The 16,088-nt window shown below is 33.6% G+C and overlaps 5 protein-coding genes and 1 non-coding gene across 6 annotated transcripts; 4 read left to right on the top strand and 2 right to left on the bottom strand.

The window, feature by feature from the left end:
• Positions 1–918: 918 nt before the first annotated feature.
• BX664DRAFT_328856 (uncharacterized protein) lies at positions 919–2,628 on the bottom strand. The gene is made up of 6 exons (XM_051544672.1): positions 2,332–2,628; positions 2,197–2,250; positions 2,047–2,104; positions 1,599–1,669; positions 1,444–1,540; positions 919–1,375 (listed from the first exon to the last, which is right to left on the bottom strand). The coding sequence occupies exons 1-6, from the start codon at positions 2,523–2,525 to the stop codon at positions 1,115–1,117; spliced, it is 735 nt and encodes a 244-aa protein (XP_051401522.1). The 5' UTR covers positions 2,526–2,628; the 3' UTR covers positions 919–1,114.
• A 580-nt stretch (positions 2,629–3,208) lies between these two features.
• On the top strand, positions 3,209–4,428 carry BX664DRAFT_328853 (uncharacterized protein). Its single transcript, XM_051544671.1, has 3 exons — positions 3,209–3,368; positions 3,436–3,714; positions 3,849–4,428. The coding sequence occupies exons 1-3, from the start codon at positions 3,330–3,332 to the stop codon at positions 4,335–4,337; spliced, it is 807 nt and encodes a 268-aa protein (XP_051401521.1). The 5' UTR covers positions 3,209–3,329; the 3' UTR covers positions 4,338–4,428.
• Positions 4,429–5,326: 898 nt separating this feature from the next.
• On the top strand, positions 5,327–7,732 carry BX664DRAFT_277774 (major facilitator superfamily domain-containing protein). Its single transcript, XM_051541376.1, has 6 exons — positions 5,327–5,676; positions 5,965–6,116; positions 6,205–6,303; positions 6,377–6,521; positions 6,795–7,301; positions 7,409–7,732. The coding sequence occupies exons 1-6, from the start codon at positions 5,346–5,348 to the stop codon at positions 7,678–7,680; spliced, it is 1,506 nt and encodes a 501-aa protein (XP_051401520.1). The 5' UTR covers positions 5,327–5,345; the 3' UTR covers positions 7,681–7,732.
• Positions 7,733–7,827: 95 nt separating this feature from the next.
• BX664DRAFT_384549 (uncharacterized protein) lies at positions 7,828–10,986 on the top strand. The gene is made up of 6 exons (XM_051549187.1): positions 7,828–8,108; positions 8,192–8,230; positions 8,289–8,339; positions 8,403–8,850; positions 8,944–10,531; positions 10,607–10,986. The coding sequence occupies exons 1-6, from the start codon at positions 8,007–8,009 to the stop codon at positions 10,680–10,682; spliced, it is 2,304 nt and encodes a 767-aa protein (XP_051401519.1). The 5' UTR covers positions 7,828–8,006; the 3' UTR covers positions 10,683–10,986.
• A 318-nt stretch (positions 10,987–11,304) lies between these two features.
• BX664DRAFT_357544 (uncharacterized protein) lies at positions 11,305–14,077 on the bottom strand. The gene is made up of 6 exons (XM_051547966.1): positions 13,922–14,077; positions 13,684–13,832; positions 12,948–13,581; positions 11,932–12,863; positions 11,630–11,846; positions 11,305–11,530 (listed from the first exon to the last, which is right to left on the bottom strand). Exons 1-6 carry the CDS (start codon positions 14,057–14,059, stop codon positions 11,423–11,425), a joined length of 2,178 nt encoding a protein of 725 aa, XP_051401518.1. The 5' UTR covers positions 14,060–14,077; the 3' UTR covers positions 11,305–11,422.
• Positions 14,078–14,321: 244 nt separating this feature from the next.
• Positions 14,322–14,392, top strand: BX664DRAFT_t61. Its single transcript has one exon. It is a non-coding gene; the product is annotated as a tRNA-His (tRNA).
• Positions 14,393–16,088: the final 1,696 nt, after the last annotated feature.

Here is a 16,088-nt window from a genome sequence, read left to right as displayed (position 1 = left end):
GGACTGTTGATGTTGCTGTAAGATGCGTTGATGTATGTGGTTTCGCCGTAGAAGATAATGTTGTCTCAGAATGAACAGTCGATGCCGAATCCTCTGAAGAACGTTGCTGGGTGGAACTAGTGTCAGAATGATGGGTAATTATTGAAGAAGTAGTGGGCGATATAACATTGGAAGAAGAAGAAGATGATGATGATGTTGTTGTTGTTGTTGTTGTTGTTGTATGATGACTTGATATAGCAGTACTAATTTTACTGGATATGGTTGATGTTGTTGTTCTTCTAATGGACGTGGTATGGGAAGATTCAAACGTTGATTCACTTGTTGTAGTGGCGGAAGGATGAAGACTGCTAGTCAAAGAGACATGAGATTGATGATGATGCTGGCTGCCAATTTCGGTTGGATCAATTGTATCAGTCGTAGAAGATGACTACATCACACAGAAAATAATAATAATAATCATAATAAAAAAAAAAAGATTAGATATTTGTGCATCCCTTCTCTATTTTTGTCTTTTTTTTTTTTCTTACCAAAATTCTGTCCAATGATAAATCAGCATTCACATAGAAGTAAGACCGCTGATTGATGTTGACAGCCGACAAACAGAGAAGCAGGACTAAAAGCCATGTAGACCTGATAAGTAGCCAAAGATTATTCATCTAGTTCATAAATAGAGAGACAAAAAAGTGATAAGGCTAAATACCCAGAAAAAAAAAAAAAAAAAAAGAGAAAAGAAAGAGAAAGAAAGGTAAGAAGGTAACAAAAAACAATAAGTTTGTAATAATTTACCAATTTTGATTCAGGTGCAGCTACTTCAGTTTTCTAAGGGGCCCAGACTTCCGACCTATAAAAAAGCGGTTAAAGTTTTTGCATTAACCACATATACAAATCCTGTCACACATCAAAAAGAAACACAACCAATAATCAAAATAATAAAAAATGGCCAAGGGGGATATGGTAATCAACTTTTTTTTTATTGGTAAAAATGTATATATCACACAATCACTACTCTAAAAAAGATCCTATATTTTTTTCTATCCTGTTTCCTTTTTTTTACCTATTGCATTTCCTTCCATTCATTCAGTATTATTGATCAGATTGGACATCAGTCTTGAATTTATTCAGCATCAACAGGATCAGGTGATTGGCTTCTGTTCGAACGAGCAGGAGAGACAGAACGACGAGGAGATGCAGAACGATGACGGCCACTGCTAACACTACGGCTACGAGATCGACGGGAGGAATCAGAAGCAGAACGATAACGACTACTACTACTACGGCTACGAGATCTATAACTTCTACCACGGCGAGGAGAGCGAGAACGAGATGGAGAGCGAGAAATAGATCGATCTCTTGATGATCTTCGACGACGGCGACTCTGAAAAAGTATAAAAGTTAATTTTCTTTTTTTTTGATAAAGTACATCTTTTATATATATATACTTACAGGTTCTTCGAGAGTAATACGTTGTCCATTTAGTCTTGAATTGTCAAGTTTTCGTAAAGCGTACTGCATATCACTACGATGAGCAAATTCCACAATCCTATGTCAAAAAAAAAAATGAATATCATATAAGAATCCTTTTTTCTATTTTTCTTTACCCTTCATCAGTATTTTTAAGAATATCAGCAAAGGTAACACGGCCAGCTTTTTTCATCAAATCCTTGAGATCCTATATGTATAGGTTGAAAAGAAAAGTAGAATTAGTAATATGATAAAATCAAGAAAAGGATACACATGACAAAAATATAAAATAAAAAATAAAAAATAAAAAAAAATGGTAATAAAACTAAAAAAAAAAGAAAGAAGGGAAGGAATAAAGATAAAGGAAAGGTAATCAGTTTCTTCCCTAGTTATCACAGCCAACCATTAAAAAAAAAAAAAAAAGAGTCAAAAGGAAACCAGGTACAAAAGTAGACACCAGCCCAATTCATTCTACTTTCCATATATCATAATAATGATAAAAGAAGAGTAAAGAGAGACACAGAAGAAGAGAGAGAGAGAACCATGTGTAACCAGAAAAAAAAAAGAAACAAAAAGGTATATTACCTGCCAAGTAGTATTGGGTGGTATGTCTTTAACAATCAATCTGTAGGATTCAGATTCTCTAAAAAATGAAAAAGAAAAAAAGTTATTGTTATTCATTAAATTTTTTTTATTTTTATTTTTATTTTTATTTTTTTTTTTTTTTGACTTTACCTACGATAAGGTTCACGACGATCACGTCGTCTAGCAGCTATTTCTACAATAATACTATTATAAGAAATAAAATAAAATAAAAAAATATAGTGTTTAGGTTCATACTAATTTATAATGGGCTTTATTGTAACTTACCGTCTATCATGAATCTTGGCACCATTGCATTCTTCAACAGCAGCAGCAGCGTCCCTTGAAGACTCGAACTCCACAAAACCAAAACCAGACTTTACAGTCAAATCCAAAATGGGGCCAAAAGGAGAGAACATTCTATCCAAATCTTTTTTTTCAGCTGATCGGGAAAGGTTACCAATGAATATTCTTTGAGACATGATTGGAAAAAGTAAGATATGAGAGGATAAGGACAAAAAAAAAAAGCAAAAAGAGAGAGAGAGAAAAGGAAGAAAAAGAAGAAAAAGAAGAAAGAGAAGAAAGAGAAAAAAAAGGTGAAAGTTTTATTTTTGTTTCCCCCACTTCTCTTTTTTCTTTTTCAAAACAACATGCAGTCACCATACCTTTTTTTTTTCTCTGGGCTAATTGTAACCCCGAGTTCTCATCATGGCACACAAGGAAAAAAAAAAAATATCAATCATCACCACAAGTCAAAGGTTTTCTTTTTTTTTTCAAAGACATATATATATATGTTTAGCTGATTTTTGAATAAGTCTTCATTTTTATTAGTTAAAATTAAACAACAAAAAAAAATTAAAGCAGAAATACATATGACACTTCTCTTTTCTTTTTGCTTGCATGAATGAGAGTATTCCGGAGTGGGAAATTCTAGAGCCTCATACTTCCAAATTTAGTCAATGCATGGGTATAGTTTAAAAAAAAAAAAAAATTATATACTTAGGAGGATGATCCAATTTTTTTTTTTTCACTTCTCTTTTTGCTTATATTTACTATTAAAAAAAAAAGAAATGGGAGTAGAAACTAGAGCTCAAGAAAAAAGAAAGAGATCAATTGATGATCAACCTTCATCTTCTTCTTTGACTGGTGATGATGTTAAAGAAGAACCTCCTACTAAACGAGAAAAAACCAAGGAAGATATTAATGATGATACATCTAACAAATCAAATATTCAAGAAGAAGAGAAAAAATCAGTTTATGATTATCCTAATGAAGAAAATAGTGATATGGAGAATGGTCATATTTACTTTTTATTCCGTCCAAAGGTAAAAAAAAAAAAAATATAGATGATTCTTTTTTTTTATTTAATATATATCAATATTTTAAAAATAGATTGATGTTGAAGATCCCGAATCTATTCAAGATGTTCAACATACATACATTATTTTGAAACCTAGTTTTACAAAAGCGACGAAACATCCAGAGAAACGTCAACCAACAATGATCATTGTCGGTGCCAAAAAATTACCTTCAGCAAAACGTCATGATCGATATTGGGGATTTGTTGCTGCTTCTTCCAAAGATATGAATGGATTGGTGAATGATTTCAAAGAATCTACTCATTATACGAAAACTCGAGGTGAAAGAACAGTTCCTGCTGCTCGTATTTTGGTAAGTCAATTCTTTTTTTTTTTTTTTTTTTTTTTGGAATATCGCCATTTTAAAAAATATTATTTATTTATTTACTTTTGTATGATTTCTCATTTCTTTCTTTCTTTCTTTCTTTTTTTTTTTTTTGAACAAAGGGCGAAGGAGTATATTCTATTTCAAAACGAGGTCGAAATTCTTACTTGGCATACATACTTAAAACACCTGATGAACCTACTCAAGTCCAAAATGCATTCCATTTGGAAAAAGAAGCTTCCATGATCTTCACTATCAAGAATCCAACCAAACCGCCCAAGACCTCTACTTCAGAAACAGCAACACAGACAAGTGACCAAAAACAACCAAATTTTCCTTCATGGCTTCAAGAAGAATTCAATGATAAACGATTTATTGGTATGACTGAAACTACTTTATTTTTGAATTATCCTTCTACACAGGTAATCTTGATCGGTGCAAGACATTCTATTGATAAGGACGAATTAGGTGAAGATACTGTGGATGCATTATCCGAACTTTCAGAGGAAGAAGATCAAGATACAGAAACAAAATCGAATAAGAGGATCTTGGATCAACTACATCTTCGTACAAAGGATATTCCTATGGAACCACTTGAAGGTGAATGGTGATTTCTTTAGCTTTTAGTCTCTTAGTTTAGTATAGTGATTTATTTGAATAGTTGGAAATAAAAATGGTTTATTTACTATATTTTGATTGACGATGATATACGACGACGAATGGATGGATATTGGATCATGGATAGATGAATCGTGCGTCCTTTTCACGTGTCATACTTGAAGGGGTGTATTTACATTAATCTTTCATATTGCTCGGGTGATGCATACTATATTTCTTTAAAGTGTTGAATGATCATCTGATTACAACATCCAAGGGGATATGAACATTTAGCAAAGAGACATGGAGCAAAAGGATAGATAGCTTTACTACCAATATTTAGGATTCAACCCAAAATACATCTCGATGATTTATTTCATTGTAACTGATCCGATCACGATAGTCGTAGTTGGATTAAAGATATGTTGTCGGCAACAAATCATCTCAATACCTCAAACTCCCTTTAAGATTGATCAGCTTGGTGATAACAAATGATCATATCCAATAATCATAAAGTTTAATTGTAACTTAAATAATCTCTTAACTTTAATCAACCCAGTACATCTCATTCTATATATATATATATATAGTTTAAAGTTCAAGAAGAGGCGGATTATTAAATAGACAAACATGTGACACCATTAATAGTCTATTCTTTCTATCCATTGGATAAAAATGATAATCATTTTCAAACATCCTCTAACTCAATTGAATTATACAAAGAGAAAAAAAAAAAATACGATGATCGATACGGGAGATCAAAAAAAAAAAAAAAAATTAACATTGATCAAGGACCCTTTTTTTTTTTAATCATGATGTTTACCATTTGTCAATTATTCGCATTGAACCTCCGTTTCAGGAATTTTCCAGAAGAGAGATGAAAGTAACAGTCCATTGAAGAGATTCAGGGGTATGATTGGCCATCGGAAAGTAAAGAAAAAGGCAGAAAAGTTCATTTAAATCGACTTTTCTGTTTTCAGGTGAAATTGTCTCACCTTTTCACCTCAAATATACCTCACAACATGGCTGATATAAAAGAAAAAGTGGATGTTGGAAAGACACAACACAACGATGACGGTATATTGCCATCAATGGATAATGTGTCTACTTGTTCATCTATTTCTGTAGACAACCGTAAAAAGACATCAGCCGCTGTAGGTTTTGGTCGCCCTGCTTCCTTTTTTAATGTGCTCTTTAGTGGATTCGCCTTGTTATCGGATGGTTATCAATCAGGTGTCATCAGTTTTGTTAACCTCTTTTTAAAACAAATTTATGGTACTGGTGTGTTTGATTCAACCATGGCCTCTCGACTCACATATTCACTTTTTGTTGGAGAAATTGTTGGTCAACTTTGTAAGTAATCATCACCCATCATCCTTATTCCATCATCATCATCATCATCATCATCATCATCATCATCATCATCATCATCATCATCATCATCATCATCATCATCATCATCATCATCATCATCATCATCATCATCATCATCATCATCATCATCATCATCATCATCATCATCATCATCATCATCATCATCATCATCATCATCATCATCAACAACATCCTTGTTCGCTACAGATAAAAAAAAAAGTAACCTTTTTTTTTTTTTTTTTTTTTTTTTTTTTACCCATAAAATAGTTTTTGGATTAGTGATTGATCGCATTGGTAGAAAGATAGGTTTGATCAGTACTACAATTCTTGTTATTCTCGGGGCTGCCTTATCTGCAGCATCATCTGGAGCAACACCAACTGGACTTCTTTGGATGATGGTTGTTACTCGAGGTTTATTGGTATGTTAAGGGACCTAAGTAGCGGTGTTTGATTGTCCTATTGGAGCTAATTCTGTTGAACCCTTTTTTTTTTCCCTTATTTCTTTAGGGTGTTGGTGTCGGTGGGGAATTTCCTTGTAGTTCAGTGTCCGCAGGCGAAGCATCTGATACATTGAAGCCTAGCAAACGAGGTGCCCTATTTACTCTGGTAAAGGAGCTAAGAAGAGAAAAAGCACAAAGTGATGGAAGCTAAAGCCTAATATGGACGATGATTATTATAGGTAACACAATTCGTAATTGATTTGGGATATGTTGTAGCTGCCATTGTACCATTGATTTTGTTAGCCATTTTCAAAGATAGCCTGGAACCTACGTGGCGACTCTGTTTAGCCCTTGGTTGTATTCCACCCTTGTCTGTTTTATATTGTAAGTGATTATCATTATTATCATGCCATCATCAAATCATCCACCGTCACACATCATCCATTATTCATTCAAGTAAAAAAAAAAAAAAAAAAAAAAAAAAAAAGAGTAGCGTATCATTATCACATCATCACTCTTCATCCATCATTCATCCAAGTAAAAAAAAAAAAAAAAAAAAAAAAAAAAGAGACAACATATCATTATCACATCGTCCTATCATCACATCATCCATCATCCGTCTTCAATACAGAAAAAAACTAACTCATATTTATATAGTCCGGTTACGGATGGCTGATTCTGAGCAGTATAGATCTCGAGCAATTCGTAAACGAGTGCCCTATATGCTGATCATGAAACGGTATTGGTTCCGCCTGTTCCTTGCTAGCTCCCAGTGGTTTGTATATGATTTTATTTCATATCCTTGTAGTGCATTTTCATCCATTATTTTGGATTCAGTTGCTGGTAATTCTTCACTTATTATTGTTGTGGCATGGAACATCTTGTTGTATGCATTTTATCTTCCTGGATGCGTCCTTGGCGCTTCAATTGTTGATAGAATAGGTCGCCGTAAGACGATGTCGATTGGTTTTTTGGCACAAGGAGCTATTGGATTGATATTGGGCGGCGTCTATGGCCCAATTTCAACCAACTGTTTTCCTATGTTTGTCATCCTTTATGGTATCTTCATGGCAACAGGTGAAGTGGCTGGTGGTGTCACAGGGTTGAACTCAACTGAATTCTTCCCTACTGCTGTTAGAGGTACTTGTTACTCTATTGCTGCTGGTAAGTTAAAAAAAAAAAAAAAAAAAAAAAAAAAAAAAAAAAAACTTGATGGTAGTACTGATATGATGATTTATTTCATTTTATTTTATTATAAACAAAAAAAAAAGCTATTGGAAAGGTAGGTGCGGTAGTTGGAAGCTTAGTGTATGCTCAAATGCAAGAAAGTATGGGAGGAATTCGAGGACCATTTTTATTTGGAAGTGCACTTGCAATTGCCACTAGTATTTTTGTATTCTTTGGAAATCCCGAGATTGGACCTGAAGGATTAGAGGAAGAAGATGCTGCTTTTAAAGTATATTTAGAAGAGAATGGGTTTGATGTAACACTTATTGGCATCCAGACAGGAGTTATTACCGGAGAAAAAACCGAAAAAGCATAAGAATCTATTCATTTTTTTTTTTATTTATACATGATATCTATTTCATCAAACGTTACAATACATACCTTTAAATAAAGGAGATACTTCTTTTTTTTAATTCACATGTTGAATGTATTTGTCGGTTCCTATTGGTTGTTGCTAGAATATCGGGGTTTAGTTAACCCCACACACACAAGCTTAGGGCCTCGAAATAAATCCATTTGTCATAAATAACCAATCCGACTTTTTTTTTTCTTCTTTTTAAACTTTTTTTTTCTTTTATTTTTCTACTTTTTTGTATTTTCTTTTGATACATTATATTCTAGTCATCCTCACTTTATCTAAACATGGCTTTCCCAATGGGTGGTGGTCCTTCTGCTGACTGTGGCCCTGTCAATCCTATGGCTGGCCTTATGAAGCAGTTTCAACAGGATAGATCATTACAACAGGTAATAAATAGTTTGTTATTTTTTTTTTTAACGTGGTTATTTTTAATCAAAAGTTTTTTGCTTTATTTTATCTTGATTAATAGGAAAGATTTACAAGTGACCAACATGCTGAAAGTTCAAAGGTAATGAAATAGTGGGAAAAAAGCTAAACCCTTTATTAATTCAAGTTTTTAATGATAGGCTGTCTTCCGTTCTGGTCAAAATCAACATAATTCAATCGCTGATAGACAAGTAAATAAACTTTCAACGTATTCTGTTATTATCTTGAACTCATCTTATTATTCTCTTTTATAGTTTGCTGATGACTTTATGAAAGATGAAATGGTTCGTGATCATCCTAGTAGTATGTTTGAATTCAATGGACTTGAACGTGAACTGAACTCTATTCAAAATGGTCCTCCTTTACAACAACATCAACCTCCTCCACATGCTGCAGATTGGTCTGGTGATTTCATGAAACATCAAATGGTACATGGTGCTCCACAAGACGGTGAGTTCGAACATTTTGAAAGTGCTTTTCAACAATCTCAATCGATGACTGGTCCTTCAATTCAACAACATCAACAAGAACAATCACTCGCTGTGTCCCAACAACACCATCATCTTTCTCATCAACGATATATTCCTCAACAAAATTGGATTCATCAAGGTTTTAGCCCCATGCTTCATCATCCTAGACAAATTGGTGTGACGGATCAAGAGAGTGTGGCATTTGAACGTGCTTTTGATGCTGCTAAACAAGGTACGATTATTTGACAATATCTAGAGTATGATGAATGGATTTGAAAATAACTAACGTTTTTTTTTTATTCATTGTGATCATTATTAATAACAGATACTCAAGTGGATTGGGAAAAGGAATTTGCTGCACAAGAAGATTGGGCATCTGAATTTGCGGAAAAGGAAGGAATGACTCAAGATAATACAAGTAATGATGCTCTAGCACAAACTGCAGCCATGCTACTTGACTCGGTGGATGTGAATGATAACCCAAAATTCAAGAACTCCCAATTTATGAGTCTCATGCAAAAACTTCGTGATCGAACGGTACATGTAGAAGGTGACAAGATGGTGGAAACCTCTGGAAAGGAAGGTGACTGGTCATCTGAATTCAAAGGAAAATCGCAACAACAACAACAACAACAACAACAACAACAACAACAACAACAACAATCTACTGATACCACAAAGGACTGGATAGATGACTTTATTCCCAACGTGGCTGAACAAGGCAGTGGTAATATGTGGACTCCTGAATTTGCCAGCAAACTAGAACGTCAATGGCGCGAAGCATCATCATCATCATCGCAACAAGAAAATTGGAGTGAACGCTTCCAACAACAGCAACAAAATGCGGACATGTCAGAAGAAGAAATGCAACGTGTTTATGGTCGTGGAACTGAAATGGATGACTGGATTCAACAATATCAACGCAACATTGCTCATCTCAAGGAAGCGAAGGATTCTGAATGGGATGATATGCAGAAGGATTGGGATCGATTCAAAGATGATCAAGGAAATGGTTACCGTGCAGTAAATCCTGATTATGAAACATACAATTTCACCACAGGCAATCCTTATTTGCTCGATCATTCTGCTATCGATGGTACACAACACACCACTTTGACGGATTCAATTTTGGCTTTGGAAGCAAAGGCGCAATTGGAAACCAACAATGCGGAAGCATGGCAAGCTTTGGGTTTACGACAACAAGAAAACGAACGGGATGCGGCCGCCATTGCAGCACTTCGTAAGGCTGTTCATATCAAACCGGAACTTTTGGAATGTTGGCTTGCTCTAGCAGTATCTTACACCAATGAAAACTGTCGTGCAGATGCTTATGATTGCTTGGAACAGTGGATTACCTTTAACCCTACTTATCAACATTTGGTCACAAAAAACAATGCTAGCAAAAATCAAGATCAAGATCGTCATGGATATATCACCAACTTATTTTTAGAAGCTGCACGATCATCGCCCGGTGCTGAAATGGATGCCAATGTTCAAGTTGGTCTTGGTGTGCTATTCAATGTTTCTGAAGAATATGAAAAGGCGATTGACTGTTTCAAGGCTGCGGTAGCTACTCGACCTCAAGATTATCTCTTATGGAATAAATTGGGAGCCACTCTAGCTAATTCCAAGGATAGTGCTGGTGCCATCGATGCTTATTTTAATGCTTTGGAAATCAATCCTTCTTATGTTCGTGCTCGTTACAACTTGGCTATCAGCTGTATCAATTTGAATCAACACAAAGAAGCCGCTGAACATTTACTAACAGCTTTGGCATTACAACAACAAGATGATATGGGACATGCATCTGCTTCAACGTCTGCTCCATTATTGGACTCGAATGGTCAACCTATTTCTGTACCTGGAGGTATGAGTGAAAATGTCTGGGATAGTCTCCGTATGGTTATGTTTATGTAAGTATAGAATCTTTTGAAAAAAAAAAAAAAAAACTGGATCAGATGTGTTAATTTTTTTTTTTTTTTTGATAGGATGAAACGAGAAGATCTAGCAGTGCAATGTGATCGTAGAAATCTGGATGTCTTTCGATCCGAATTTGATTTTTGATGCTAAAGATATAAGTGTATTATATACAGAAGCGGAAACCTCAAGAACAACATCATCCATACAGTCACCATCATTACTATCATCATCACCATCATCATACGAATCTACTTCTCCCTCATTTCCTCCTTCTTCTCGACGTTCAACCCCGATATGGAAACCACCCTTTGCTCCTTGGTGTGTCTTCACTCATGAAAATATTGGATGATCAAAACTTGGTGTTGTGCGATTAGTGTATTTGTAGTTTAGTATTCATTTTCCCTATTGTACTTTGCCTTGTAGATATTATTATTATTATTACTATTATTTTACCTTTTTGTTTTTATCAAATTCCAATAAAATGATACACATATACATATTATAGTTTGTTTTTTTTTTCTTTATTCCTTCTTGATACTCAAACCTATATAAAGTGATTTTCGGAAAATGGGATATTTGAAAAATAAGATCATAATAAAAATAATGATAATAAAAAAAAGAATCATAATATGATGATTACAAAAGATGTCTTTGAATAAAACAGAATAATAGGAATTGGTATTTACTGAGAAAAGAAGTGTAGTTCGTTTCACTGACAACTGCCACCAATTTCGTTTTCCGTATAAATTTTATGAATCATCACATGCTTTTTTATTTGAGATAATATATTCTAAAATGGAGGGTAAAATACAGGAATAATAATTATTATGTACAGATGTGTATATGTATGCATGGGCATCTAATGATGGAAACTGAGGGATATGTTATGCTATAGTATCAGTAGGGTCATCAGACATAAAGATTTTGTGAATTTTCCTAGACATTGATTTGTTGACCGTTCTATCCCTGCTGACCAATACACTTCTTTCAACCTATCCAAGAAAAAGGAAAAAAAAAAAAAAAAAAAAAACGTCTTTGTAAATGATCATTGTATTTTTCAAATAATATATGGATCTTTTTTTTTTTTATACCTCTAGATTGGCCAATAGATTGTCACACGCAGTTGAATCAAGCTGAGAGTATCGTTGATATAAAGCCATCGGATTTGGGTATTCTTGCATGATGCTTTTCGCCACTGCTGGAGTGCAATGCTGTATTTCTTGTAGCATTCTTGACCAAGTATCATCTGCATCCACGCCAGATTTTGCTGGACCTTGTCCTTTGAATAATCCACGCTCATTTACATTACTATATCAAAGATAAAAAAAAATAAAAAAAAAGAATTTCAAATAAGTTGTATCGTTCTTTCATCATTTATCGTCAGTTAACTTACTAATACGGAGCTTTTGCCAAATCAGTTGTGAGCGCCACCAACCAATCAACAGAATCTTCTTCATTTGTTGTTTGAATTAACATAACGTCCTTGATCACCTGTAAATACGTCAATTGTTCCTCTATTTCACTGCGAGAAGGACCACACACCAATAAATTTGTTGCTGTATTTCGTTGATTCCGTCTTCTTCCATTTCCTCCTGTTGTTGAAGATGATCGTTGTTGGCTGCTTTCTTCATCATCACAACCGCTGTTGTCTTCAGTCAAGTTTTCCATCACTGCTGAAGCAAATTGCCGTCGTTGCCAGTTGAGTTTCTTTTTGTAATGGGCTTCTAATCCTTCGATCATCAAAAATAATTGTTTGTCTGGTACCGTCTGTTGTATTGTATCTATCCAATTGTCCACGTAACCCTGGTGAATGATTTCAATCAATGACTCTGCCTTTATAAATATCAGAGCACTTGATTCATCTTGTATTCGGATTTGTCCATTGTCAAAAGGAATAAATTGTTGCTCCTTTTCATTCCATTCAGCCCTACATCGCCGTTGCCATGTCAGAGTATACATTGCTGGTATAGATGATGATATAGGAAATGAAGTTGATAACGCTGGAGATGATGATGATGATGATGATGATGGTGTGGATGGCGTTCTTAATGTGTTATTCATGATTGTCGTTCCCTTTTCAGTTAGTGTCATTTGTAAAAGTTTGCCTTGTTCCGTATCAATGAACGATGGATCGTGTACCACAACAATCATTTCTTTGATGAGTTCATTCCTATCCTTCCGTTGTCTGTTCACTTGTTGTAATAGTTTGGTCTGTTCCTTGCGTCGTATAGCTTCGGCTTTTGCTTGTTCCTTTAATCGTGAGGCTTCTGCTTTGGCTAGTTGTCTTGCTTCTTGTTCCCTTTTCTTTTGGGCCTTTTTGGTTTCCTGTCGTTTCGACAATAATGAAGGTTATGAGATTGTATTTTGATGAATAAGCATTATTATTATTATTATTATTTTCTGGTTTACCTTGTTTGAAGAGATCGATCTCCTTTTTTCACTTCTCATGGTAAAGTTATCTGTTTGTGGTATATCACCTTCATCATTCCATTCCCAAAGGTGTTCAGATTCCAAAAGTTCTCCTGTTGAATTGTTATTCGTTGTATGGGTTGTTGCTTTTTGCTTGCCTTTCCGTTTTGCTGACATGGTATTGCTTTCATCGTCCTGACTCCATTTTCGACGTCTATTGATATGCCCTGCACTTATTTGAGATAGTAGACGACTAGGTGAAGGTAAGGAGTCGTCCGAATCATTGTCACTGCTGATGAGTATATCTGTATTCATTGTGAACCTGTCTGATTCTAATGGCGACAATAGTGATTCTTTTCCAGTACAAATCTGAGGAAAGGGAGACATCGACCTTGAAGTAGTTTGTGTTGGTGAAATATCATTTTGCAAAATGGAAAAAGTTGCATCATCATACTGTATAGGTGAAAGTGGTGATAAGCAATCGACTTTCAATGGAGAGAGTTGATCCGAATCCAGCTGAATTGCCAGAGAAGATGGTGAAGAAAGAATATGTACTGGAGATACAGATTTTTTTGGCGCCCAGTCGTCTTGATAAATCTGTGGTGAAGGAGGTGAACCATCCAATAAACATGACCTAAAACGTAAGAAGATAATATATATATGTATTAATTATATGATTAATTGACCTCTTTTGTTATACTATATATTCTTTTGTCCACTGTCCATTCCTTATTACCTTGTGATTGAATTGCCCGTAATATCAAGCGTGTCGCGTACGCTACTGTCATTGAGATCTTGAGCATTTTTCGTGTCATTGTCATCGTCAGAATCGAGTATGATATAGGTATCTGAAGAAGGCGTTTCATGACTATTTTTTTGTGAGACCTATTTAATAGAAAGACAAATATAATAATGAGGACGTGAAAGGAGAATATGTATGCCTTGTAAATAATAACAATAGTAATATAGTGTACCTTGTCCTTCCAAGTTTGTTTTAAAGTAATGGCATCGTTGTCTGAATCAGTTAAATTATCAAGAATGTCGGCATGTTCATTATATTCGTATATATCATGACTTTGTGCTGTAATAGTATCCGATTCCGTAGTATTCATGTGGATCACACGCTTAGCATAAAATAATGAAAGAGAAAAAAAAAAAAAAAAAAAAAAAAAAAAAAAAAAAAAAAAAAGACGGCAAATAAATACGGCTATTTATTATCCAATCATATTGCTTCTCACTTCAAATCTAATGCTTGTAAGAAAAATGAACAAACAAAAACACTCCTTAGCCCTAAAATGAAACAAATTTGAATGAACTTTTTTCATTCTCCGACGTTTCGCTTTATAACGTACTTCTTGATCGAAAAAAAACAAAGCTGGGATAGTATAGTGGCAGTACATTGCGTTGTGGCCGCACTGACCTGAGTTCGATTCTCAGTCCCAGCACTTCTTTTTGCTTTTTACATCGATCATCCGGTTAAAGAATTATCCAATGATATGTGTTGGTAGGAGGATGTCACATTCTTACTAGTGTTAAGTGTTAAGCGATTTTTTTGGTTGTTAGGTTCAAAATAAGAAAAGTAATTCGGATGATTGAAAGAGAATAAGATAAATAGTGAGCACCAGTACTTGATTACGCAAGCACACGTATAAGAAAAGAGATAAAATAAAAAAGAAAAGAAAAGTAAAGAAAAATAAAGTCTTGTTCCAAATTTGGAAGGTAAGAGAATAGAAGTTGTTAGTCTGACTTCAAAAAAAAAGGGTGTTGAGCCAATCAGAGAGAATAATCCACAATATAATTAAGTTAGGATGAAAATGAAAAGGATGTTTTTTTTTTTTTATTAAAAAAAAGATAATTATATTACTGAAGAAAAGAAAAGGAAAAAGGAAAAAAGAAGGGTATTTATACTAAATTATTTGATATAAGAAGAAAGAAAAATCATTTATGTCGTATCAGCGTATTTCGTAACCGTATGCGTAAAATAAAACTAAAGAATGCATTCACAAATAAAGAATAAAAAAAAATACATTGTAAGATGGAATCAATTATATTGACGTGTAACAAAGTAGTTGGAATAAAAATAAAAGTTTTATTAAATAAAAGTATGACTACTATAGATCACTAATTGATATACTATAACTAACTAAAATTGTTATAAAGAAAGGAAAGAAATAAAAAGAAAATAAAAATTATCGCATATCTAAAAAATAAAAAATAAAAAATAAAAGTACGGACTTTGAAAGTTATTATGCTCATGATCTTTTTGATACTATCAAGAAAGATATATATCAATGTATAAACGCTTCAGGGCAACTAATATAATGAATCACTACACATATGATGATTCATCACATCAATGAAAAATGAAATACTAATAAAATCATACGCACTGTATAACAGTATGACAAACTAAAATAAAAAAGAAAATAAATAAAATTTGGTCATCAATCTTAAATATGCTGTAATGATACCAATATTACGTATCACTCACTACGTACTTATATATAAGACCAACAAAACTTTTTGTGTAGATACATCGTCTCTTTTTTAATCATCTTTGAAATAAAAAGAAATCTCACAGACTTGTTCTTGTCTCCTTTTTTTATTTTTTATATACATTATTATCAACATCTACACCAATTTCACAAAAAGGAACTTACCATAATATGATTTGTACGATAGATGATCAAATAATATATCAAGACAGTATATGAATGTCAAATAACAAAAGGATAAAGAAAAAGAAAAAAATAAAATAAAGAAAAATCAAGGAAGAGTATTTTATAGAAAATGATAAATTTTTTGCTGAGGTTACTAAGAATAAAAAAGGGTGGTTAATTCTTTCTTTCTTTTTTTTTTTTATCAGTCATCGGATAATGATGATTGTTTTTTATTGATGATAGAAAAGAAAAACAATGAAAAAAGAAGCTTACTTTTTCTACAATAGTTTGGTCCTTTTTCATAGGGATGCTAAGAATAGAAAGAGATATAAATTATTATTTTTTTTTATCAGTCATCGGGTAATGATTGTTTTGCATTGATTATAGAAAAAAGAGTGATGACAAACAATGCAAGAAAAAAAGAACAGGCTTTGCTGTTGAGAACAATCAAATTATTGATTTAGCTATGATCATTAAGAAG

The sequence above is a fragment of the Halteromyces radiatus genome (genome assembly GCF_025201355.1).
Source record: "Halteromyces radiatus strain CBS 162.75 chromosome Unknown BX664scaffold_3, whole genome shotgun sequence".
Classification (NCBI taxonomy): Eukaryota; Fungi; Mucoromycota; class Mucoromycetes; order Mucorales; family Cunninghamellaceae; genus Halteromyces; species Halteromyces radiatus.
Note: the sequence above shows the minus strand (reverse complement) of the source record. Positions and strands in the feature narration are given on the sequence as shown.